Raw genomic sequence first — 24,467 nt, 5'->3', positions numbered from 1 at the left:
AAAGCTCTGTGCCCCTCCGGATGGCCGTAGCGCGGGGAGCTCTCGTAGGGATTGGGCTTCGCGGGGTTTGTTTACCGGCGTTGCTATGGTTACTGGTCTTGTAAGGAAGCGTGCCAATTCTCGGTGCACCAATTCTCTTCCGCACAGAGCAGAACTGTGGCCTATTCTACACATTTAAATTTTCTTAATCATAATTATATTATTCATTTTTACAGAATTTTTTTAATACTGAGAAAAAAAAAATCACAACTGTGTTGCCGGTGTGCAACACAGAGTAATCTGTGTTGGCCTCAACACCGGTAACACCGGTAATACCGTATACCGCGGCAACCCTAACCACGACTACGCAGAGTCTATACCAACTGCTTAGAAACACGCTGAAATCCAACATCCGTCACTGCGAGGACAAGCACTGGCTAGAGCGTGGTACACGCTGGGCCGAGCCGGCGTGGTCACATCGCTCAACCCTCCCTGTTCAAACTGATATCAGATCTGATGAAGGCTCGTCTTTCAACGATCGTGATGTCGTGGGTTGAACCTGATTGTTCAAACGTCGATGGAAAAAAAATCTTGTCTTTCTGGTAGAACTACGAAGAGGTCTCCCTGATCTGTCTTTATATCTGTGTTCCTCAGAGATGACAGCTGCTGGTATAAGATTGTGCGTGCCTGCCTGCATGTGTGTGTGTGTGTGTGTGTGTGTGTGTGTGTGTGTGTGTCAATCTTGACTCATACTCATCTCGGTCTTAGTCTCATACTTAACATGCTATCGAGTTATAAGTCTCAATTTATTTGTGTTTGCATCAAGAATATTTACAATTACAACAAATGTAAGGCATTGATATTCAGTCTTCAGGCAACACAAAAAACCCATAGGAGAGCAACTGTCCATCCATACGCCCACCCCCATGACGGGGAACGTCTGCAGGGCCTTTCAGGCAGCGTGTGCAGCCTCACGCCCTGCAGAGTGCCCCCACAGTAAGGGTGTGTTGTGTTCTGCCCCGGTCAGACCTCCCAGGGGGAGGGGCCCCACCTGTCCCTGTCCGACGCGGTGAGCCGAGCGGCCCGCTCCGCGGGGGCCCGGCCCGTCACGGCGCCCAACAGCCTGCAGGGGGAGCTGGAGGCGCCGGAGCTGCAGGAGGCGTACACAGAGCAGGTACCGCCACCTGTTGGTTACACGCCACCTGCATGCATGACCTCGCCCGCAGTTAACTCGGATCCCCTCGCTCCTCAGTCCACTGATGGACCACTCGCATCTTGTCCTCCCCTCCTCACATATCAACCTCCCGTCCATTCCCTCGCTCACTACCCTAAAGGGGTTTGTCCCTCCTGCCCTGTTTTAGCACCCACCCTCTGGATCCCTCTTCCCCAATCTTTTCATTTTTAACAATCATATTCGCCATTTTACTCGTAAGCTACGACTTAATAGCTAAATACAATTTATACATCTATCCATCACTTGGCCTAGCCAATGCGGCTGTAGACAATGATTTTGGAGGTCCCTACTGGCACCGCAGTGGCCTCTACAGGCCACCGTAGCTGGGAAGGGAGGAGGGTTTAAAGGTGCAGTCCTACACACATGAGATGTTGAAACCTGCTAGAATTGAGGCGACAGCCAGCCGACGTGACCTTCGTATTTCCTTTTCTTCCCACCAGGTGAAATGTGACCTTAAGGAGCGAGTGAGGGAAGACCCCGACTACAGCTCTCAGCGGTTCCCCAACACCAACCAGGCGTTCTCATTGGAGGATTGACGCTGTGGATCCTCCATGGCGTCTTAATCCACCACGCACGAAGACTCAGAGCAGAGATCTCGCCAAAGAGGAGCAGTGAACAGTGCGGGACAGTGTATCAGACGCTATTTGTTTAGCTTAATGTTAGCAGTGGGTTGATTCTTTAAACCAGTGTTTTTTGAAAAACGTATCATTCCATCCTACGTGGCAAATGTTCATTGTATAATATACGTGTAAGATTTAATTGTAAATTAGCACAAATTGTATATGGTAACTGTGACATGATTGCCATAGTTCTTTTAATGTCCATGTCAAGCAATCTGTGTTGCTCGCCATGTAACATTTATATTGCTTTATCGCTCTTTACTGTATCACGGCGATGCACATCACAATATGCTCTTTGTATTTTTTAGTAAGCTAAAAGATGACCCTCATGTTGGTGTCCATTTTTAATTGAGTAGATCCATGAATCTTTGAAGGGTCAGAACTATTCTAGCATGATGTAACGGTGCCACTGGACGCACCCGTCTTTAATGCTAATGCTCCTTTTATTTTCAACAAGCACAGCAGAATCTTTCACGTTTGATTTAATTTTTTATCAACCATGAATGCATAGTCTGCACTTGTGAATAGTGCTCTTAAAATAAAGATCCAAATCATTGTTTGATGTTTTAGACCCATGCCTTCTGAAGACAATGACTGCAGTCTATCTGGTGATGCCTGAAATGCATAATTAATTGTAACTTATTACATTAGAAACAATTGTGACACATCATAGACTGATCATAGTTAAACACTTATTTTATTCACACAACCAGGATTAACATAGGTCTCAATGCCTTGGCTAACATTACTCTTAGAACATGGATGGACTTGCTATAGACCTAACAAACAGCATATTTACCGACGTATTGCAATGGAAATATGGCATGCTTTGAAGCACTAACTACCAGGAGAACTGGTTTGTGTGAAAGTTTAAATACAGTGAAATAATGGTCATTTCTCCATTACTATCAAGCATGTTTCACCAAAAACCTCATTGAGTATGCAGCAAATAAAGCGGTAATCTCTGGAATCACGTAGTGCCACGTCCATGCTGCTGAGCGAGGGTCCTGGAGGAAGTCCTCTCCCCCAGGGGGTCTACATCAGGGACCTGGAGGAGGTCCTCTCCCCCAGGGGGTCTACATCAGGGACCTGGCTCTCCACCTTGAAACACAAGGTAGAGGAGAAGGCAGAGGTGAAAATCAAACATCGGACAACAATTGAGGGCCTAACACGGATGGAAAACCTAACTTGAAGTGCAAGTGCACCCCCTCCCTGTGATGGAGCTTTTGCTCATACTCGACCTCATCAAGCGCGAGTGAGCTGCAGACTTTTCTGGCCTGATTAATAGTAAACCCCACCCACGGTTCCTGTTCAGGATGATTAACGGTCTTGGCTCTGCTGCGGTCTCCCTGCAGGTCCCATCACAGGAGCCTGTATGAGGCCCTCCTCCAGTCACTGTGAAACTGTTCTCACACAATTTCCTTACTGTCTGAGGTTCATGCCCGCGCCCAATTATCTACGACTCTCTCACTTCCGCAGTACCTGACTTTCAAAGTTGCCAACGTAAAGGCACTCCTCAAAATAACCTTCCCTCAAACCAGCCCAGTTAGATTACAGATAAATCTTCAAGCATGCCCTTTTGACCAAACATCCTTCAAAGAATGGTTACGGACCAACTTCGCTTTACTAACAGCGACCAATTACATTCTTATGCATGCTGACAAAGAATATTATGTTAGTATTTTGCTTAATTTGGGTTGGATTCCATCGTTCGTATGACTTTACGTGATGCCTCTGCTACAGCGTTGCACGGATTTGAGTCTTGCCTAAATGTTTTGCATAACTAATCACGAGTCCTCCTCCTGAACCAAGCCTCTTCTCTTTGTACATGCTGCCTCAACGTCATGGGTCCATCCCCTTCCACCATGTCTCACATGATGATACACAGACCTCTCCCTCTCTGCCAAACCCCATAACTTGAACCAGTCCCTCCCTGAACGCTCAGCCAACACCAAGGAACGCCAAGGAAGGAGTCTTTGAATTGGAAAAGATAACTTTACCACTGGAGTAAATTCATTTATTAGTCCATTTCAGTCACAAATCTATTCTACTGTTCAGAATATAGGTCTCGCCTTTGACCGTCATGTTACTGAGCTGGTCCAGTCAAATTCTATTCAGCTAAGAATCCTGACGTACCCCGTCTCCTACGGATCTTGAACCATTAATTCACACATGTTCTCCCGTCTGTATCATTGTATTCCCTCGTCTCGTGCCTCGCTGCCAGGTTCCTAATGAGAACAGCTGGTCCCTCATTACCCTGTTCCTTCATTCCTCCATGGGCTTCCCGTCCAATCAGAGCACACTGCTAGATCCTGTGGATTACACAAAAGCACGCATGACCTCGCCCCTCCAGTTAACTCTGATCTGCTCATGTGTCAGTCCACTCACATCCTTCCATCTCAGCCTCCCCGAGGCTGCTCCCCCCACTAACCTAAGAGGGATTTGTCCCCCCTGCCCTGTTTTAGCCCGACCCTCTGGAACAATCCTCCTGTATTTTAAGCGACTATCATACACCGTCATCTTTGTAGACCAGCCTCTTTGTAGATCTCCGTCCCTGTCTTCTGGTGTTTGCTGTTTCTTCTGTCTCCCATCGTCCTGCATTTTACTGAACAGCGTTTATTTGTTTATTTGCTTTCACTGTGTGTGTATTTGACGCAATTTGTAACGGTGTGCTTTAAAAAGTGCTTATCAGTAAAGCTTTACTGACTTATATAGACCAGAGGCTTGATACAGCACAGCGACGGAGTCAGTCCAAAATACAACTGAAAGAATACCAAACGTATACGGCAAAGTTTAAACCCAGCACTAAATGTGTGTGTATTACAGTGAAAGGTGTAGCTGGGGCCATTTGGTCATTGTGTGCATACAGATAATCCAATGGAGAATCTTCCTATTGTCCGAATGGAGCTGGACGCGCAGCCGCTGGGGCTCTGTCCTCAACTCATTGTGTCATAAAGGATCCACTGTAATATACATACATACATACATACATACATACATACATACATACATACATACATACATACATACATACATACATACATACATACATACATACATACATACATACATACATACATACATACATACATACATACATACATACATACATACATACACATATTTATATATATGATATTGGGTACCACTGATATTTGCTACAAATTCAAATATGCTCTAGAAAATATATGATGCTAGAAAAGCAGGTATACGACTACTGCATACAGAAAAATGGTACTTAACAAAGCACCACATTTAACCCCCCCAACAGCCACAAAATATTGCAGTAGGAAAGATTTAAGAGTATAATGTTGGTGACACCCAAGCCGTCTGTCAGGTATTGGTGGGTTAAATTCTTCTGTGAGAATGTCAGTTTCCAGTTTCACATTTTTTAACCACTCCGAGCTCATCTTCCCTGATTGGTTGGGGGAATACAGATTACCCGTCAATCAAACAGAAGGCTGAATGCAACACTTCCCGATTGTGGAGCAGAGATGCAGGGGATATTGGTTTGGTTCTCTCTTAACGACCCCTGACCCTACAGCAGATGACCTCAGCCTCTTAACAACCCCTGACCCTACAACAGATGACCTCAGCCTCTTAACGACCCCTGACCCTACAACAGATGACCTCAGCCTCTTAACAACCCCTGACCCCGCAGCAGTCTCACCATGGCCTCTTAACGACCCCTGACCCCGCAGCAGTCTCACCATGGCCGCCCGCTCCTCCCCTCCTCCGGGGGTCAGTCCCGCCCCTGCCGTCGGGACAGGAAGAAGAGCGGCAGCAGGTTGAGGGCGGGCCGGTGCTCCTGCACTCCCAGGGCCACCAGGGCCCCCGCAAGCAGAGTGCCGAGCTTGGGCAGCAGCGGGGGCCGCGCCTCCATCACCTGGTGGCGGAACATTGATCCACTATGAATGAACAAATGAATGAACGGCCATCTTAAGGAAGCGTGTCCCAAATATGGTCAAGTTGGATGAGGCACTCGTAAAGTTTTACAACCGGGCCGAGCAGCGAAGGTCGCTCCAACATTGATAGTGTGCTTTGTTTTAAGGCCCACTTGGCGGGCGTCTGTAAAAGTAATACTACTGCGCCGAAATCAAATACTGAATAAAGGACTAGAATAAATGTCTCTAGAATAAAAAGGAGCCCATCCAAGAGTCAACCCGTTAACACACAGGAACTCACTTCAGTGCAGAATCTTGTTGACTCAATCTCACCGATGGCTAAATGATGTCAACATACCTTTTCAACCTTGTGACAGCGGATGAGTCCGTCGTGCCCAATGTAGAAAGTGGAGAATGCATCATATGACCTGCGTTTACATAATAGGTACAATTGTAAAACAGTGTACCCAATCAATACCAGTGTATTGTGTACGTAAAGCCAATAGGCAAGAGGATGGCATCAGGATAAGTCAACCATAGTCAAATGTGTGCTCCAGCTGTAAAGTAATGCATCTAGTTTCACTGTGACCATTGATTTATTGTCTTTCTTCTTGAAAATAGACTTAATAGACAGACACTGGTGTCGCTCAGACTCTATAAGATTGCTCAGACCCTTTTTACTTTGCCATTGTTTTCGATTACTGATCTATTTTCTTTTATTATTTCATTTTATTGTATGTGAAGCACTTCGAGTCTGCCTCGTTGATGAAAAGTGCTATATAAATGAAGTTGCCTTGCAGTGCATTGCCTAAAAGGTTGCCCTGCATTGATGAAGGTCACATGATGATACACAGACCTGTGCTGGATCTACCACTGGGAATGGGCTCTGCAGTTCTTAATCCTCACCTGTATAGCTGGGACATGTCCTTCCGGTAGAAGCGAAGACACACGCTGTGGAAGGGCAGTCCGTGGACCCTCCAGCGCGCCTTGATGGTGCCGTCCTCCATGTGCTTGGTCAGCTTCAGCACCTCCAGCCGGGCCTCTGCGTAGTAGAACAGGCAGAGCACCCGCCACAGGGAGAGGACCAGCTGGTACAGCAGGCGCCCTCTGCAGTCACAAACACAGACGCTGTTCTTACTCACACCACTAGGGGGGGCGGGGGCGTCACCGTGGGATCAGGTATTATTAGGAATGGATTATATGTGGACATTATGGGTTAAAATTATGGTGTTTTTCATGAACTACATCAATGATCACTCCCTAGCGCAAAACACAAGGCTACGATTGGTTTATGATTCCCTAAATTAAATCGAATATCGACCTATAGCCTGGTATTTAATTCACAGACAGACTATCAGTGATTTTTTGGAAGGGTTAAATCAGAAATTAATCCTGAATTATGAGAATATAATAGAAGGTTGGTAAGTGTACCTGGTGTGGGTGTTGGTAAGTCCATTAACAAACTCTAGGTCGCTGGAATACATGGTGTAGTCATGGCTCTTCCGGAAGAAGTTTGGAAGCTGAAACACAAATCATCTCAATATTACATTTCATGGAATAGCCGCCAGAACACCCAAAACTATCCATACTCACTCTAATAATACCTGCTCAAAAAAGCGTATAATCCATAAAAAAAAATTGATTCTAGGATTTATTGATAAAAAAAATATCGTAGCAACAGCAACAAATGTGTCCATGCAAAAGCGTCCATGGCACTCGTACCTCTATTCTAAGTCTTTCATACATCAAGGCCATCTTCTCCTCCTCCTCGTCGCCCCGCTCCCCATCCGCCTGCCCCTGGGCTCCCTCCACCTGGTCACCCAGGAAGCTGGACAGCGACAGAGGGTGCTCCAGGGGCCGCCCCTCCAGTCCGACCGCCTGCCTGCGTTTCAGCCCGGCGGGCGTGGCTGAGCTGGCCACCGCCGCCGGGTCCGTACCCGGGCAGTGGAAGCAGTAGAACACGGACCCGTGCACGAAGGGCGCCGGACACTTCTCCACCCGGAAGAGGTTCCGGAAGGTGCTGTGCTCGCGCTCGGGGACGCTGGCCGTGTCCTTGCCGCCGGCCGCGCGCCCCGCCCTCACCACCAGGCTAATGTCATCCTCACGGCGGCCGTCCACCGTGGTCAGCGTGAAGGGGGGCTCCTTGGGCCTCGGGGCGCCTGCCGTGAGCAGCTCCCCCAGCCTCGCCCGTCCGAACAGGGGGATCTCCACCAGGGTGGGCGGGCCGCCGGGCTCCCGCGCTCGCACCAGGACACACACGCTGAGCGAGTCCTCCCACTCCTCCTCCAGGCGGCCCGTCTTGTGGAGGTGGCCGGCCGGGAGGAGTGGGTTGGGAAGGAGGGGCTGCTTGACGGCCTGGTACCTCAGAGCGTGTGGGGGAGAGAGGGCCCGCGATGCGCTGTTCAGGGGTCGGGTCTGTCCAGCCCACTGCCACACCACCGCCTAGGGACAATCCAAACAGGATTGCCAAACATGATAAGGTATACTTCAAAATGTGCATTTTTTATTTCTAAACTGATATTGTCATACGTGTAGAACTGTAGAAAGTATCAGCAATTCTTATCATACATTCTGTAAAATAGTGCAACACCTATCATATATTCTGTCAAGCCAAGCACTATAATGAGAATCCAAAAAAATAAAAAGTTCAGTTCTATGAACAGGCATAAACCTACCTGTGGGAGGCTGCACTGCCGACTCGTGATGGGCTGTCGGGGGCCATTGCTCCTGACACAACCCACCCAGAAGGCCGTACCCCCTCTGCACACAGCCATTCAGGACAGGGGCAGAGGCTACCTCAATTAGCAATGGAACATCACCACCACACAAAGCAGCCAGACCACCTAGGAGAGGAGTGTGTGGTTCTTGTTGGATACTACTACTGGCAACGCATCAATCGGACTGGACTTGGAGACCTGGGAAGACACAAATAAGAAAGCGAGACTCAGAGGTCAGAAATTGAAAAAATAGAAAACGCTAAATAGATAGCACATCCCTACCGTGGTCAAAGATATCCTTACTTCCTTATCCTACTCTGTGCAACCGCAGATCATTTACAACTCTACTCTCTGTCATACTTTGTCGGTTTTGTTTACTGTAAGATATAATCAGCTAATTTCCGCTGCATGCATGCATCTTTTTTTAAACTACTTATTTTTGTACGCCTGGAAAATATACATTATATTATTGTTGAATAGAAAATCTGGTATAGGTATTTACGGAAAGACTGAATTGCAGGACCATTCAGTTGTCCAGAGTGTTCTGCTTAATTAAAGACCGAACTAACGTTATTGCATTTGAGTGGAGGCTTCAAACCGCCACCAATCATGCCAGTAGCACATGACAAGCAGAACGTGAATGGCAACGCAGGACCACAAGCTCATAATTAATGGGCCAAACCCACAGTGAACCACACAGACCTATTCTACAAGGTTTGACACGTGATAACACCGCGGGCTGCAGCTTTGAGATGCTTCGCAGGCGGGAAACGTTAATAGCATTAACGTTAGTAATTATTTAAATGAAATGACAAATCAAGGATTAAAAATAGTGCAACTCCTACAAAAAAGGAATTGAACCTGTTCATCCACTTGATTGATCACCAAAGGAGGAGATATCTGTGCACTGCGATAGTTGTGGATGTTCCCCCAGTGCAGTGGGAGTGACAGGGGATCTCCAGAAACAGCTGACTGTAAGGTGACAGGTCTTACATGTTGTTAGCAGACCAGTGACACAGGCTAAAGGTCTCACATGTTGTTAGCAGACCAGTGACACAGGCTAAAGGTCTCGCATGTTGTTAGCAGACCAGTGACACAGGCTAAAGGTCTCGCATGTTGTTAGCAGACCAGTCACCAGTGACACTAGCTTAAGGTCTCGCATGTTGTTAGCAGACCAGTGACACAGGCTAAAGGTCTCACATGTTGTTAGCAGACCAGTGACACAGGCTAAAGGTCTCGCATGTTGTTAGCAGACCAGTCACCAGTGACACTAGCTTAAGGTCTCGCATGTTGTTAGCAGACCAGTGACACAGGCTAAAGGTCTCACATGTTGTTAGCAGACCAGTGACACAGGCTAAAGGTCTCACATGTTGTTAGCAGACCATTGACACAGGCTAAAGGTCTGACATGTTGTTAGCAGACCATTGACACAGGCTAAAGGTCTGACATGTTGTTAGCAGACCATTGACACAGGCTAAAGGTCTCGCATGTTGTTAGCAGACCAGTAACACAAGCTCACACAGGCTAAGCTAGCACAAGTTCCCTATGAAAGCTAGCACACAATGTCATGTCCCCTTCAGAAATGTTTTGCAAGGCAACGATGCTACATTCATGGCAATAATGACAGGAAAGCATGGCTAAGACTGCATGTATGTCTGTGTATACCCACATTAAATTGACAGATGTCATTCCCCTCTTCAGTGCCCTTGTCCAGGTCCACACGCCACACGTTAGCGAAACGCAGGTTCCCCCAAAACTGCCCAACTCAAACACTCAGAAGGTCCGAAATATGAGGAATTAGACGGAGATGTAAACACTTTCTTGTGACCTTAAAAATATCCCTCTGCTTACAGTGACGTTGGATCTGGCAGCGTCTCCTTTTTAAGAAAAAATATGTGAACCCTTCGCCGGGGTCACGTCCCCAGAACCAGAAGCACCGCAACAGCGTGCAGGAACCCGGGTTAAATCCACCGTACCTTACTTTATATCCAAAATGTTGTGTAGTAAATCAACCGAGGAGGTCTAGCTAGCTCGGTCATATAGTTAGTTCCATGGTAAATATCGGTCGGATGTAATAGACTAATGACCCCTCTAGGCGGCGCTGCGCAGGCTACCGGCGAATGGACGAAGCGACCAATCAGAGCCGCAGCTGGCTGCGCCAAACACAGGGGACCAGGCCGCATGACATCCATGTGAGGCTACTGAGCTGCCTGCTGCTACGGTCTGAAACACACATACTGGCATCTCAAAGACACCACCATGCCCAAGAAATCGAAAGAAGAGCCGATGTGGGAAGGGGAAGAGGTCCCATCCGTGGCAGGCAAGCGAGATTACAACTTTATTAAAATGCCATGTCTAGCTTGACTCCTACAATGCTAACATGTTTCAGTTTTTGAACGTATGCTAATCGCTAGCAAGTATCTTCCTAGATGAGGTCCTAGATGAGACGTAATTCTAAAAAGAGCAATTCCGACAGTTTTCACTGAGGAAGATTAAAACGATGTATATTAATAAGCTGACTATATAGCCATCTCTGCTAGCAGAGGCGTTTGTCTATTCAGAGGGAGCTGATGCAACGGCTCTGTGTTCATTGAGTATGACAGTTCAATCTGGAGCTGACTCCAGTGAAATTACTCCAGCAACACGTTTTCTTCATTCGACCTAGTCCGTTTAGCTTTAAGGTCGAACATGACCTTAATAGTTGTCTATGTGATTTGTAACGGTTAGTGTTTGGACTGATCTGAGTGTTGGTGGCTGCTATTAGGGGTGGGAATCTCTTGGCACCTCACGAATCGATTCTATTCCGATTCAGAGGTCTTCGATTCTAAAACGATTATTGATGCATCTCGAAGTTTTATTTATTTTAATGTACATTTCCATGCGGGATTTTCAAAAATATATACATACATCTGAATTTGCTAGTCAAGAGTTTGCTAATTACTTCCTACTTTTGTGATATCATGATCATTAAAGAAATCAACAGATTAATTACCTTATCTAATATTTTATTAGAAAGGGCTTTTGTCACATATATGAGCGATGCATCGAAGAATCGATTATTTTTCTCACTCGTAGTTGCTATAATGTCATCTGTGCCTCCATCGCCAACCTCTAACGTGAAGCCTACGCTTTCTTTTTGTCATTTAGCCCCAGAGAAAACTGTGAAGAAAGGGAAGAAGGACAAAAAGGGGAAAAAGAGTGTGAGTTCAAACTTGAAATTGTTCATTCAATGTATATTTACTCATGAGTTTTTGCCTGTTGACCTGTCTGTCATCGCTGACTATTTGAATGTGCTTCGTCCAGTTCTTTGAGGACCTCGCTACAGACGACAAAGTGGAAGCAGAGGAGCCGGCTGTGAAGGAGACGCAGGGGAAGCAGGTACTGCTCTGGCGATTGTCCCCCGAACACTGGGAGACAGAGCCGCTTAACCCAAGCAATACATCCGCTGAGACCCTTAAAGTGTAATTCCGGCGAAAATGGAACCCAGGGTTTTTGTTTTGGCCTGAAAACCCATCAAATAAGCCCTCCAGATACCTTTGTCATTAAGAAATCGAGCATTAGAGTTTGCCCGGCGCAATGTTTGGCGTCCATGTTATTGGCTTGGGGCATAGAGTTTCGCTTCTAAATCGGCATTTTTGAACCACTAATATTGCTAAATATAGCACCAAACCTCTGCAGTAGCATGACTAGGGTCCCTACACATAAAACGAAGCACCAATAACTTAGTTTACAAACCCAGAGTTTATTAAAAAAGACAGTTTAACAAGCATTAGCAGTAGGTCAGTGTTTACAGGAACTCCACACAAGTCGTTTACCGAATGCGCGTTCAGTTCAAGGAGGAATGTTTTGGAGTTTATAATTTATATTTATAAATAATATATAGCAAGTGTTGACACGTAAATAAAGTGAAAGATGTCATGTTTTCTACCCTCAAATGGCCAGAGTTCTATATGTAGACACTCACTTAAGTGTTAAGTGTAAGCCAAGTGTTTTGAAATTCCTTCCAATGTGACTTTATTTGTATCAGCTAAATTCCTCTGTAGGAATGAGATTGTAACTGTGATTAAGAGCCATATAAATACAAGACAATTGACCTGCCTCGTTTGAACCTCAGAAAAAGAAGAAAGACCGCCGGAAAGGACGAGCCGGTGACGCCGACGATGACGACGACGACGAGCAGATCATGCAGCGGCTGAAGAAGCTGTCGGTGCAGCCGAGTGACGAGGACGATGAGGATGAGCCAGGTCTGTTTGACTGTGGGATCTCTCCAAGTATCCTTAGGACAATCTATGTCGCCTTCTTAAATGAGTTTCTTTACCAGTGCTAGCTAGCTAACTAGCACCGTTTGTTGTTGTTTCCCCGACAGCGGTTGTCCCAAGTAAGAAAGGAAAAAGAAAGAATAAGGTGCGTTGCAATTTGCCACCGTTATGATGTATATAGTTGAATCTCTTTCCTCCCAAAGTAATTTGGAAGCTTGTACTTGGCTTGCAGGGGGGGAACATCTTTGCTGCCCTCAGCCAGGGTGGGAGCGACGAGGAGGAAGGTGGAGAGGACCTGGAGTCTGAGGACACGCCGTCAGCCAAGGTGACCTTTTAACTTATACAAAGGCATACTTTGAAAATGTTGTTGTTGTTTATCTTTGGAGCTGGGCAATAGTTATCAAATAGCAATATTTTAATCCAATACATAATCCAATACATTGGATTATTGATAATGCATCTTAGTTTGGGAATGAACTATTCTGCTACAAGTCAACTTCTTATTACTGTGAAGATCTTTGACAAATATGTCATTCTCCATTGCTTGTTCAGTGACCTTAAAAATACCACTTTATTTAACGATTGGTTCTTTGTTGGAGTGCTGAACGTATCTTCTTTTTTTTTTTGGTACGGTGTTTGTTTCCTATTAACGGTTGTAGGGTTTTCTTTATCCGGTACTTGCATTATTCCGATGTTTGAAATACGTCCGAGTCTGTAATCTGTCGTGCCGCAGCCCAATCAACACTGCAAAAGATGGGTGTATGTGTTTCATCATTGTTGATTATCTAGGCCAAATGGCTACAGAAGATATCTACCATTCTACCTTGATCTCTGAAGGCACTACAACAAATCTGTGTCTCAAAAGAACACCCGGCCTCTTTCTGTGTGTGTGTGTGTGTGTGTGTATGTATGTGCACTTTGGATACAGGAGGTTGAGGTGCTTTCTAAAGGAAAGAAAAGAGATAAACTTAAGTCCAAGAAGGTTAAGGTGGGTGATGGGATACGTTCTCTCCATGTGCCGTCGTTTTCTTGGACACATCATCCTCATCATCATAATAATCGTCATCTTTCCTTTCTACCCTGTGTTTCTCCTCCATGCATCCAGCAGTAACCCAGCATCACTGCTGGGTTATTTGCACTATTTGAATTCGGAGCCCCAAATGCCATTCCTTTTATTTGAAACATATATACTATAGGTTCCCCCTATAGTATGCTTCCCCCTTAATTGCTGGATTATCATTGGAGAAACACTTGGAAGATACTGACATGACACTTGTGTTCGGCTGTGGAAGATTAACACCAGCATGATGATACTGTAGGTGGCGCTAGCTCATGAATGGCTTTCGACTAAATGCAGTACAAGGAGAAACGGTAACACAAACTTTACGACATAAAATACATATTTGCTTCTCCGGAACAGAAGCAATAGTATTTGGAAACAAAGATGGAGGGAGGGGTGGGAGGTTGCTAAATGTTATTTACATACTGAAAGCTGTACCTTGGTTAACGATAATGTCAAAGAATGGAGCTCACAAACACAGTGCACGAGCATGCTATCTATTGTTACGTTGGCATGCCATTGTATGTGGCCATGTTAACTGCAGTATGTTTCAGAGCCCTCCTGGAATCCGTGATCACAATAAACCTTCTGTTTCAACACTTAAATCTCTGTTTTAACACTATAACCTCTGTTTGAACACTAAACCCTCTGTTTTAACAGTAAAATGTCTGTTATGTCTCTGATGTTTTCAAACTACCATTTTGTCACACAGCCACGTCATTATTTATGTATTTTAATTTGTATGTTTTTCTCTTCTGTATGAAAGTGGTTCTTAATTATCAAGTGACATTCATTTCATACTACCCCGATTTGGAATTTAACTGTATCTGACCTGCTGCTCACACCGTCGTTGTCTACATGAAATTATAGGATGTATCCGAGGATGATGATGAAGAAGAAAAAAAGGATGAAGATGAGAAACCTGTGCTGAAAAATAAGAAGGTAGAAGCTAAGAAGGTAGAAGCTAAGAAGGTGGAAGCTAAGAAGGTAGAAGCTAAGCAGCCTGAAGCTAAGCAGCCTGAAGCTAAACAGCCCAAGGTAAGAGTGGCAGTTTGGTTATATTCAACTTCAAATATATAACATATTTCTATTTATGTATTTTAGCAACCTTTTGAAGCAGGATATATAACTAAGAAGTCCAAACTAAAGTCTTTGCCATTGCATTGTTGTTGAGACTGAAAAGGTTTGTTCACCAACCCTGAGTGGCTGGCCCAGGTCAGCGGTGTTCCCCCAAGTTTTTCAATGATGACGAATGATAATGAATCCCGGAATGTACCGACACCTAAACTGAAAGTAGCATTTATAACAGTATACTGCTGCTGTGTTTGTGTATCAAAACAATCACACATCTTTAGTTTGTTGAATATACAATGTCTTTCCTTCTTGTTTTTTATATACTTCAGCTGTTGACACTGCGTTTACAGTGATCTGAAGCAGGGATTATTAATTGAATTATTATTATAAAATTATAATTATTAAATAATTAATTATTAATTAAAGATTCGAACACCGGTCTTTGTCTAGCGGTGTATTTCTGCCCGGAGGGAAGTCGGGCAGCAGCACGGTCCATATTTCTACACAAGGCCAATACAAAGTGCCCTGCCCTAAACAATAGCCTAACTATAGCGCCATAACCAAGATATGTCTCATGTACAATGATGTTCAGAATTCTATCCCAGTGAACGTGTGGGTGGGTGTAACGCATAAAGACAGTATATAATACAGGCTAAACTTACTTTACTTATGTGTACGTTGGTGGAATCTATCGCTGACTGCAAAAATAAGTGCACTTGTAGGTCCTACTCGTTGAGATTTGGACGGAATCTATGGAAGACGGGCACCTTTGTTCTATTATTTATTATCATCTATTTATTTTTCTGTAGGCCACAAGTATTTGAGCTGAGCAAGACTTTTTTTCATTCTTTCATAAATACCGCCATATATCCCGAGAAATGTCAGGAAGGTATAATACAAATACATGTATTATACCTTCCTGACATTCCTGACGCCCAAGCCTAGTTACGACCCAAGACCAACTTTTGTAGTACTTTCGTTTTGTATAATCTATCTAAGTATTATTTAAAACGTGCCAGACACCGTGATGTTGTTGTACTATAAGTTTCTGAGAAGCTTAAATCTTAATATATAGAGATATAGAAATCTAGGTAGATATCCATGCATCCCTAGAAGTAATGAATGTTATGATTGAACATGTCCCATCCTGCAACAGATTTTCATTGTTTTTAGTGTGAGTACTACTACAAGATGGGTTATGTGGTGTTTTCTTTAGCCTGTGGAAAAAGAAGAGGAGAAGCAAAAGAAAGGCAAGAAAGACCCGCCGAAGAAGCACGTTGAGTGGAAGCGTAGTAGTGATGAGGAGGAGGAGGAGGAGGAGGATGACGACAACGATGATAGTGACGGAGATGACATGATGAAGGTAGGATTGGTTTTTCATAAAAAATATAAATGTTCTTGTTTCCTGCTTTGACCATGACAACTATTTATATATATTTTTCTATCTGAAGTGTGCTGAAGACGTTATAGCCGAGCAGGCGAAGAAGGATGAAGACGACCCATTTGCTAATCTCAGTAAGAAGGAGAAGAAGAAGAAAAAGAAGATGGTAAGAGTTTCTTTATGTCTTACGTCTCAACAGGAGTTCGATCGGTGTGCCAACAATCATCAGAATTTACTTGGAAGTTAGTCTCACAAATCAGACTCAAGATTTATATCTCAAGTCTGAAGCAGACCAGATCAAATCTGGGTTAAAGGGAGTTCCACTTTCTTTTGTTTCATGGTTTAAGTGTAGCTGGAGGCCAGAATCTATCTACACATGGGCCGCGGCCCCGTGCCCGAGCTCATTTGCATACTAAAGTCTAGAACGTTTTGCTAGTGTGACCACGCCATCCGTATTCCAGCACGGAACAGCCCCTTGGCCACGGCACACTTGGGAGATGTATGCCTCATCCTTTAGGGCAAATGAGCTTTCCTCAGTTGAGTGTCCTCCCCTTGTTGACTTGGTTCCCAGGCTCTGTGCTGACTGCCCCTAGAAGTTCTGCTATAGCATAAGACTTGATAAATTAAAAATTCCATTGCCCTGCGATTTGTGCTCCTTTTAGATCTTGAGGTGTTTCACTGAATGATGTATTCTCTTGTTGCAGGACGAATGCAAAATGTAAAGGATTCACTCAAAGTGGAGTACTTTCCTCTTGCTACATATCCTCCTGGTTGTTTTCAGATGGAGTATGAGCGGCAGGTGGCTAGCGTGCGGGCTAAAAGCGCCATAGAGGGAGACTTCTCAGTGTCACAGGCCGAGATGTCATCAAGACAGGCCATGCTGGAGAACGCCTCGGATATCAAGGTAACTCTCCTCACACTGTCTGTAGAATGCGTTGGTCGCGGTTTTACAAAGGAAAAATGACGTAAATCGTGGTATTATTGATCCTCCTCAGCTGGAGCGGTTCAGCATATCTGCTCATGGAAAAGAGCTGTTTGTCAACGCTGACCTCCTGATCGTCGCAGGACGAAGATATGGCTTGGTTGGACCAAATGGGTAAATGTTCTCATCCGGGCACTTTCAACATCCGTCTGCTCATTGGTGACGAATGACTTGATCTTGAGTGTTGTTTTCTCTCTCTCTCTCCCCGTTTCTAAACAGAAAAGGAAAGACCACATTGCTGAAACACATCGCCAACCGAGCGTTGAGCATCCCCCCCAACATCGACTGTTTGCTGTGTGAACAAGGTGAGCCAACCTGCCAACGCTTAAAGCTGTCTCCTCTCCCCGGCCACGCCGCCCCCCCCTGCCTCTGGTCGGCCCCCTTCCCTCAGAGCTTCGCCCTGTGTGTCGTTGCAGAGGTGGTGGCGGATGACACGCCGGCGGTGCAGGCGGTGCTGAAGGCGGACACTCGCCGCCTGAAGCTGCTGGAGGAGGAGCGCATGCTGCAGGCCCTGCTCGAGAAGGGGGAGGACAGCGTCTCCGAGCGGCTGGACAAGGTGGGTCCCCAGGGACCCCCGGAGACACACCTACCCCCCACTTATTATTCACAGTCACACGATGGATGACATGTCTCGTGGATTGGCTTGTGTATTACGTTGCCAGGGATGACATTTCTCATGCTCTTTTTAAATTAACGAATCCAGACCTAAGAGGGAATACTAGTAGAGTTACGATTGTGTGTTTAACAATACCGTATATATATATATATATATATATATATATATATACGGTATTGTTAGTAGTTCTGCAATTTGGCATTCAATTATGATGATGGAAAAATGTATCCAAAGAAGGGGAAGAGACAAACACGATTGATTGTACGATCCAGCCCAGCAGTGCAGTCTTTACGCTCCCTTCACATGCATCGACACTGGGTCCCCTCTAGGTCTACGAAGAGCTGCGGGCCATCGGAGCAGCGGCGGCCGAGCCCAGAGCCCGCAGGATCCTGGCTGGTCTGTCCTTCACCCCCGAGATGCAGAACCGGCCGACCAAGAAGTTCTCCGGGGGCTGGAGAATGAGGGTGTCCCTTGCTAGGTAGGGGTGTGTGTGTTTTTGCACACAGAGTAATGGTTTGTTGTCCCTTGTCAGTCTCAGCAGTGATGAGGTGTACTGATCTGTTTCAGGGCCTTGTTTATGGAGCCCACTCTGCTCATGCTGGATGAGCCTACCAACCACCTGGATCTGAACGCCGTCATCTGGCTCAACAAGTACGCCGCTACACTCTTTAAGATGGCCATTATAACCTGCTTTTAATTAGAGCTAGGGTATGCCATTTATTGAAGATGCATTTTGTCGTAATCTTGTTTTTACATCTTGACAGCAATCAATAATTAAATCAAATACTCTCAATAAAAAGAACAGATCTGTTGTCTGTGGCTGTTGCAGGACTTTAATAAGCCTGTCCAATCATTTAATTTTGCCTGAATGAGATGATGAGATGGGTCACCTGTCGGACTACCTACCTCTTTTCAAAATCGACCAAAAAAAAAAAGCAGTCCTGTTTATATTGAATAGTCTTGCCTTGGTGTTTGTAGTATTTACATTTTAGTTTTTCTATTTAAAGCTACCTGCAAGGCTGGAAGAAGACTCTTCTTATAGTTTCCCACGACCAGAGTTTCCTGGATGAAGTGTGTACAGACATCATCCACCTTGACTACCAGAAGCTCTTCTACTACCGGGGCAACTACTGTAAGTCTCAGTCTATAACTTTAAGTTTCAAATGGCTCCAGAATCTCTGCGTACCTTGAATTCAACACGATGTCGCCAAATGGTTGCACCCCCAATCTCACATAGTTGGTGCCTATTTTTCCGACCGTCTTTTCAGTGACCTTCAAAAAGATGTACGTGCAGAAACAGAAAGAGCTCCAGAAGCAGTACGACAAGCAGGAGAAGAAGCTCAAGGATCTAAAGGCGGGGGGAAAGTCCACCAAGCAGGCCGTAAGTCTCGCTCACTCACACCCAACGACCCGCCTGCCTTCTGGGCTCCCCTCCTCGCTCATGGACCGGGCCCCCACCTGTGTGTTTTGGCGACTACGGATCCATCACACATAACACTGCTGTCTTTGTAAATGAGGTTACTATAGGTACATGAGGGTTAAAGTTAATCTTCTATACCAATCTTTGATCTTCACAATTCAGACAAGAAAAATGATATGTGAAAACAACGGCAACACTGCACTGGCTGAAGTGGGAACGTTTTCTTTCACTCAAACCGTTTTAGGAAACTTGTTTTTGGGGGTTAAACGCAAAAACCGAAATTATGAAATGGTTCAGTTCAGCAACAAGTTCTTGAAAAAGGGTTTTCTTTGGGTCCACAGGAGAAGCAGACCAAGGAGGCTTTGACCAGAAAACAGGCCAAGGGCAAAAAGAAGGGAGGCGTTGAGGAAGAGAGCAAGGAGAGCACAGAGCTGCTGAAGAGACCCAAGGAGTACACGGTCAAGTTCACCTTCCCCAACCCCCCCACTCTCTCGCCGCCCATCCTGGGACTGCACAGTAAGCAACGGCCCCTTGTGTCGCTCCACTTCCAGACGGGAACCCAGAATACAGCGATAGATCAGCTTTTGTGAAGCAGTTTTGGTCTGGCTCACACCTCAGCCTCAGGATTAAAGGCTTTTAGAATGTGTCTTATGATGGATTTGCATGTAATTGTTTGATTGGATCACACCAATCACTCGCGTTGCAACTCTTACCGGTTCTGTCCTCCCCAGATGGGGAGGGGAGACAGAATTCAACACATACATTAAGTCCGTAAATTGTACGCCATAAATTGTTGAATGGGCAAATGATTGTTGAGAATGGCTGAAATGGTGACCAACTACATTTATTTTTTGCCAACGCAGGCGTTGATTTTGGCTACGACGGCCAGAAGCCTCTGTTCAAGAACGTAGAATTTGGAATTGACATGGAGTCGAGAAGTAAGTACATGCTGTAATCTTGCTATAGCTGATCTGAAATGGGTTCGCTACCACTTCATTCAAACGTTAATCTGCTCTTTCAGTTTGCATTGTTGGGCCCAACGGCGTTGGAAAGAGTACCCTGTTGTTGCTCCTCACCGGACGATTAAATCCGGTAAGTGTGAAACATTTCCACAATACTTTAAACTTGTTAACTGTATTGATCTGCAAGTGACTGAACTTATTTCTCTTTCAGGGCAAAGGTGAAATGAGGAAGAATCATCGACTGGTGAGGCCATTTTTTGTTCAAACAAATGAGGAAAGATCTGCACATTTCAAACCTTTGTTTTCAATAAATAGCCATTATGTTAAAATAAATGGAATGACCAACCTGCCTTTCATTTATTATAATTAAATTCTCTACGAGTACATTCGCATGCTAAAATGTGAAACGGTTACTGTCGTTAACACATTTATGGGGGTAATGTTTGATCCCCTTTATACATGCCACTTGGATAAATGAGTTTCGGTCAGTTTCAGCGGGAGGCGGAGGGATAATCCCTTTGATGCACCAATCATCAGATATTTATGTTACACCCACCAGTGAATACATGCATATACATTAACGTTAATCAAATGGCTATCTAAAGCAGAGAGCAAATCCACAAGAAGTCGCTCTAGCGCTGTTACCTGACTTGGTATCGCATCTTTTCGGCCAGCCATAACAGTAAACGGTGCTTCCCCCATCAGGACTGTGGATTGTGCCATTCATTCCATACTTCAGATCTGGAATCAGCCTTGTGCTTGTACCAAATTACAAACACTGGGCAATTTCCACTTGGGGATATTGATTTGGAAGTTTGACTGTCCCGAGTCGTGACTTTATACTGGCCCTGGGCAATCGGCCACCCCTTATTATCGAACCCGGCCCTATGCTGGTCGTAAATAGTTCTAACCCAAGTTCAATATCCATGGATTCATGAGGAAACAACCCCTGTCCGGACAACCTCTTCCACACTAAAACCTTTTCCACTCTGCACAGAAAGTGGGCTTCTTCAACCAGCAGTACGCCGACCAGTTGAACATGGACGAGGCCGCCACAGAGTACCTGATGAGGAACTTCAACCTCCCCTATCAGGACAGCAGGAAGTGCCTGGGGCGCTTCGGCCTGGAGAGCCACGCACACACCATCCAGATCTCCAAACTCTCAGGTCCTGCCTCTTCAGTGATGGATACAACTAGGACCCACTTCACACATTTGCATCAGTGTTGTCTATATTTCACAATTTGTTTCCCCTTCAGGTGGTCAGAAGGCCAGAGTCGTGTTTGCAGAGCTCTCGTGTCGCCAGCCTGATGTTCTCATTTTGGTACGTTGGACCTCTGGACTGTATGTACTGAGGGGGGATGCCTGAATGGTTGGTGATTTAACTTCCTTTTATTTTCTCATTAGGATGAACCCACTAACAATCTGGACATTGAGTCCATCGATGCTTTGTCAGAGGCCATCAACGAGTACAAAGGAGGTAGGATCATTCATTCAGCTCGTAAAATATGTATTCAATAATTTGATTCTTGTTTAATACTGTTCGCTCACTGAAGTTTTTTTAACAAAGACTAAATTGCAGAGCTACAAATCAGAAACATTTCTGTCCCATAAGCCAGCTAACTTTGAACATTGTAGCTAGAGAATCGATGCAGCCTTCTATCACACCCTTGGATTAAAGTCATTGTTGTCTTCGTGTCCAGCCGTGATCATCGTGAGCCACGACGCCAGGCTCATCACAGAGACCCAGTGCCAGCTGTGGGTGGTGGAGGACAGCGCCGTCAACCAGATCGACGGAGACTTTGAGGACTACAAGCGTGAAGTGTTGGAATCATTGGGAGAGACCCTGGTCCACAAGATCAAGGAGAAAGAGTGACATTGCTATACACACAACTGGTCAGGGGGCGGTCGTATGAAGAGCAGCGCTGTATTGCCACTCAATGTACTGATGGTGCCCCCGTCTTGAAGGGTTTTGCATGTTTTACCAAGGGACAATGAATCTGAATAAAGCCTAAATTTAACATCACATGACTAGTTAACCAAGAAAATATGTTTAACAGCAAGAACGTAAACCAATGAGAATTAAAACATTTTATTTTAATTGTTTGGTAAATCATGTAATGACGAAATTGTGGACAGCTCAAATGGAAAAAGAAAGGACACTTTATTTCCACATCACTCAACATGTATATAGATTTTTCATACCCCCTATTTGAGATAGGCCTTGTATATTTTCTTCACTTTAGCAACTTCTTTCTCGTCAGGCACCATCTTGTCATACCATGTGTACCACGGCTCTCCAGAAGTCAAACATGCGGGAGTTGGTGTTGAACCCACTGCATCATGGGAATTGGAAAAGTCTTCCGCCAAGAATTCCACATGGGGTATTTGGAATGGTAGTAAACCTGTGGAAATTATCAGGAAAGGGATGTCTTGACATTTTCCCATATATTTTCTCTTCCAATTGCTCAAATTAAACAAGACTAATGTAGGAATAAGCCAATTAGGTATTTAGAATTCACAAGACTGGTTATACTCGAGTTTCAAAGAGGAACAGATTTACACCAGCCCCATCATTGAAGTAATGGTATGCAGCCAGTGAGAAGAGTCGGGCCATATTATCATACACCAAGCTAGCCATACTGACAGTTAACCCATGCATTCCAATCATAATAAAAATGCATTACTTCAACCTACCATGGTCTCTTGCCATGTTGACTGCCTGATTAAGCACCTTCTGTTGTTTCATACAGACACCTAGGGAGATAGAAGAATGTTCAGGAAATGGGATTCCTCTTTGAAGTTGAAAGACCCAACAAAATCAAACAATATTAAGAACAGTGGCTTACCGGTTCGAGTGGGATCATATACCTTCCCGGTGTAAGGGTTTATGAACTGCTGCAACAACTTTACATTCTGCAAAAAGTATATTTGAAAGGCTCAAGTTTGGGGGATGACGACTCATACACATTAGTTCAATTGATGTATCACTTATTCATTTCTTAATAGACCCCAAATGTATTTCAATTTGCTTCTTAAAACAAGAAAGTTACATATATTCACTATTATGTTTAATAAAAGGGACCTTGTCCACTCAATTATACTCCACTATGCAACCCAATTTACACCAGGGCTTGTGACGTCACATTGAAATGAAGATGCAAAAGTGTTCAGCCAAGGGAACCCTCTGGGGTATCCTTTTTCCGTCGCAATGGACATGTATAAATCGAAAGACAAAATCTAAAAACGAATACAATGAAAGTTAGCGTCAAAGACATTATCTTGCAACTGACCTGATGGTGAATGATGACATTGTTGTCGCGACAAATGGGACAAGGGTTTCCACATATTTTGTCTCCCCTCTGACATAAAAGAAAAAAAACGTTGATTAATACTTGACAGATGATTAGTCTTCCCTAATGACCGCATATCGAAACTTTCTTTAAAACACTTGCAATGCAGGTCTTGCGGGTTTTCTGTGGGGGTATGCCTCCTTTGTGGTTCCTCCTGTAATCCGCCCACACGTGACCCTTTCCATAACGCTCAATGTACTCTGTGGGAAAAACGCATCAAGTTCATGTTAAGCCCTTTGAGACTGAACCAGTGATCAAGGGCTTTACAAATAAATTGAAATAAAGGGAGGCTGCAAGAAGAAACAAATGTCCTAGTATTACAATGTGCAAACCTTCGCTTTCCAGGTAATCCCAGGGGTTGTCCTTGTAGCGCACAACAGCCTCGTTTGGGCTGTCATCCTTGACAGGCAGCGCCGTGCAGAACGTGCGTCGTCCCAGAAACTCCACCTTTGGGCCGCTCCGAGCCCACAGCGTGACCAGTCTCTGGGAACATGGCTGAAGAGGACGACAGACGTCTTAGGGACATCACTGGCAATGACTAGACACCAACAACCCATTCAATCCCTACTTGAATACCGGTTGACCAAACCTCACAGCAAGATAAAGGATCGCTGGCCTATCCAATGTCAGCTGTGTTCAGTACAACAGCCTCACAGGCATACATGGCTCCCAATCATTCATATATGTTCAGCACATTGTATCATAATAATGTAGAGCATCATAAACTATCACAATACCTTATGTATTACTAGAGACCGCAAAACCGGAGTAGATATGCGGCACAAAATCTTGCTAATGCCTTGTATGGGTGCCGCCATGTTGTTCCCGTGTATTATTCCTTAACGTGTTTCTTCCTCTTTCATTTCCTCTGTTTAACTTTACGCCGTACGGGGTGTTACTGCCGCCTACTGTCCACCTAGAGGACGTT

General features: G+C 44.9%; 4 protein-coding genes across 11 annotated transcripts in view; 2 read left to right on the top strand and 2 right to left on the bottom strand.

Annotated features, from left to right (window-relative positions):
* The window catches only part of bag6l (BCL2 associated athanogene 6, like), a 17,557-nt gene extending 14,740 nt beyond the window's left edge, over window positions 1–2,817 (top strand). For all 3 annotated transcript variants that reach the window (XM_056583248.1, XM_056583247.1, XM_056583249.1), the window contains exons 22-23: window positions 1,007–1,153; window positions 1,654–2,817. In XM_056583248.1, coding sequence (XP_056439223.1) covers window positions 1,007–1,153; window positions 1,654–1,749 — 243 coding nt within the window. In that variant the 3' untranslated portion in view covers window positions 1,750–2,817. The remainder of the gene's footprint in view (window positions 1–1,006; window positions 1,154–1,653) is intronic.
* c22h6orf136 (chromosome 22 C6orf136 homolog) lies at window positions 2,404–10,528 on the bottom strand. 5 transcript variants are annotated; one of them, XR_008893936.1, is made up of 8 exons: window positions 10,104–10,527; window positions 8,393–8,632; window positions 7,440–8,159; window positions 7,149–7,237; window positions 6,624–6,824; window positions 6,076–6,145; window positions 5,504–5,719; window positions 2,404–2,934 (listed from the first exon to the last, which is right to left on the bottom strand). XR_008893936.1 is itself a non-coding variant. In XM_056583257.1 (8 exons), exons 2-7 carry the CDS (start codon window positions 8,489–8,491, stop codon window positions 5,576–5,578), a joined length of 1,323 nt encoding a protein of 440 aa, XP_056439232.1. In that variant the 5' UTR covers window positions 8,492–8,632; window positions 10,286–10,528; the 3' UTR covers window positions 2,408–2,934; window positions 5,544–5,575. The 5 variants fall into 5 exon arrangements, 4 of the variants coding, with proteins under 4 accessions (XP_056439232.1, XP_056439231.1, XP_056439229.1 ...); XM_056583257.1 differs by having other exon boundaries at window positions 2,408–2,934; window positions 5,544–5,719; window positions 10,286–10,528; XM_056583256.1 differs by having other exon boundaries at window positions 2,408–2,934; window positions 5,544–5,719; window positions 10,411–10,528.
* On the top strand, window positions 10,476–23,749 carry abcf1 (ATP-binding cassette, sub-family F (GCN20), member 1). 2 transcript variants are annotated; one of them, XM_056583251.1, is made up of 26 exons: window positions 10,476–10,754; window positions 11,582–11,634; window positions 11,738–11,812; window positions 12,549–12,678; window positions 12,801–12,838; window positions 12,926–13,018; window positions 13,622–13,681; window positions 14,624–14,791; window positions 16,044–16,190; window positions 16,279–16,374; window positions 16,990–17,112; window positions 17,204–17,304; window positions 17,410–17,495; window positions 17,607–17,746; window positions 18,136–18,284; window positions 18,374–18,457; window positions 18,814–18,938; window positions 19,075–19,187; window positions 19,568–19,742; window positions 20,090–20,164; window positions 20,248–20,318; window positions 20,400–20,432; window positions 21,186–21,354; window positions 21,446–21,510; window positions 21,594–21,666; window positions 21,890–23,749. In XM_056583251.1, the coding sequence occupies exons 1-26, from the start codon at window positions 10,694–10,696 to the stop codon at window positions 22,060–22,062; spliced, it is 2,676 nt and encodes an 891-aa protein (XP_056439226.1). In that variant the 5' UTR covers window positions 10,476–10,693; the 3' UTR covers window positions 22,063–23,749. The 2 variants fall into 2 exon arrangements, with proteins under 2 accessions (XP_056439226.1, XP_056439227.1); XM_056583252.1 differs by lacking the exon at window positions 13,622–13,681 and having other exon boundaries at window positions 10,478–10,754.
* mrps18b (mitochondrial ribosomal protein S18B) lies at window positions 22,263–24,467 on the bottom strand. The gene is made up of 7 exons (XM_056583259.1): window positions 24,277–24,467; window positions 23,872–24,034; window positions 23,642–23,739; window positions 23,480–23,548; window positions 23,036–23,102; window positions 22,884–22,943; window positions 22,263–22,591 (listed from the first exon to the last, which is right to left on the bottom strand). Exons 1-7 carry the CDS (start codon window positions 24,355–24,357, stop codon window positions 22,395–22,397), a joined length of 735 nt encoding a protein of 244 aa, XP_056439234.1. The 5' UTR covers window positions 24,358–24,467; the 3' UTR covers window positions 22,263–22,394.

Source organism: Gadus chalcogrammus, chromosome 22 (assembly GCF_026213295.1).
Source record: "Gadus chalcogrammus isolate NIFS_2021 chromosome 22, NIFS_Gcha_1.0, whole genome shotgun sequence".
Lineage (NCBI taxonomy): Eukaryota > Metazoa > Chordata > Actinopteri > Gadiformes > Gadidae > Gadus > Gadus chalcogrammus.
This window is presented reverse-complemented; position numbering and strand designations above follow the sequence as displayed.

Coding starts and splice junctions, on each gene's coding strand:
- abcf1 (XM_056583251.1), top strand. CDS start 10,694: ATGCCCAAGAAATCGAAAGAAGAGCCGATGTGGGAAGGGGAAGAGGTC. Junction 11,635..11,737: donor ACAAAAAGGGGAAAAAGAGT/GTGAGTTCAAAC, acceptor TGCTTCGTCCAG/TTCTTTGAGGACCTCGCTAC. Junction 12,839..12,925: donor AAGGAAAAAGAAAGAATAAG/GTGCGTTGCAAT, acceptor CTTGGCTTGCAG/GGGGGGAACATCTTTGCTGC.
- mrps18b (XM_056583259.1), bottom strand. CDS start 24,357: ATGGCGGCACCCATACAAGGCATTAGCAAGATTTTGTGCCGCATATCT. Junction 24,035..24,276: donor GGTCTCTAGTAATACATAAG/GTATTGTGATAG, acceptor CGTCCTCTTCAG/CCATGTTCCCAGAGACTGGT. Junction 22,944..23,035: donor ATATGATCCCACTCGAACCG/GTAAGCCACTGT, acceptor CTATCTCCCTAG/GTGTCTGTATGAAACAACAG.
- c22h6orf136 (XM_056583257.1), bottom strand. CDS start 8,491: ATGGCTGTGTGCAGAGGGGGTACGGCCTTCTGGGTGGGTTGTGTCAGG. Junction 7,238..7,439: donor ATGAAAGACTTAGAATAGAG/GTACGAGTGCCA, acceptor TTTGTGTTTCAG/CTTCCAAACTTCTTCCGGAA. Junction 6,146..6,623: donor GACATGTCCCAGCTATACAG/GTGAGGATTAAG, acceptor ATGTAAACGCAG/GTCATATGATGCATTCTCCA.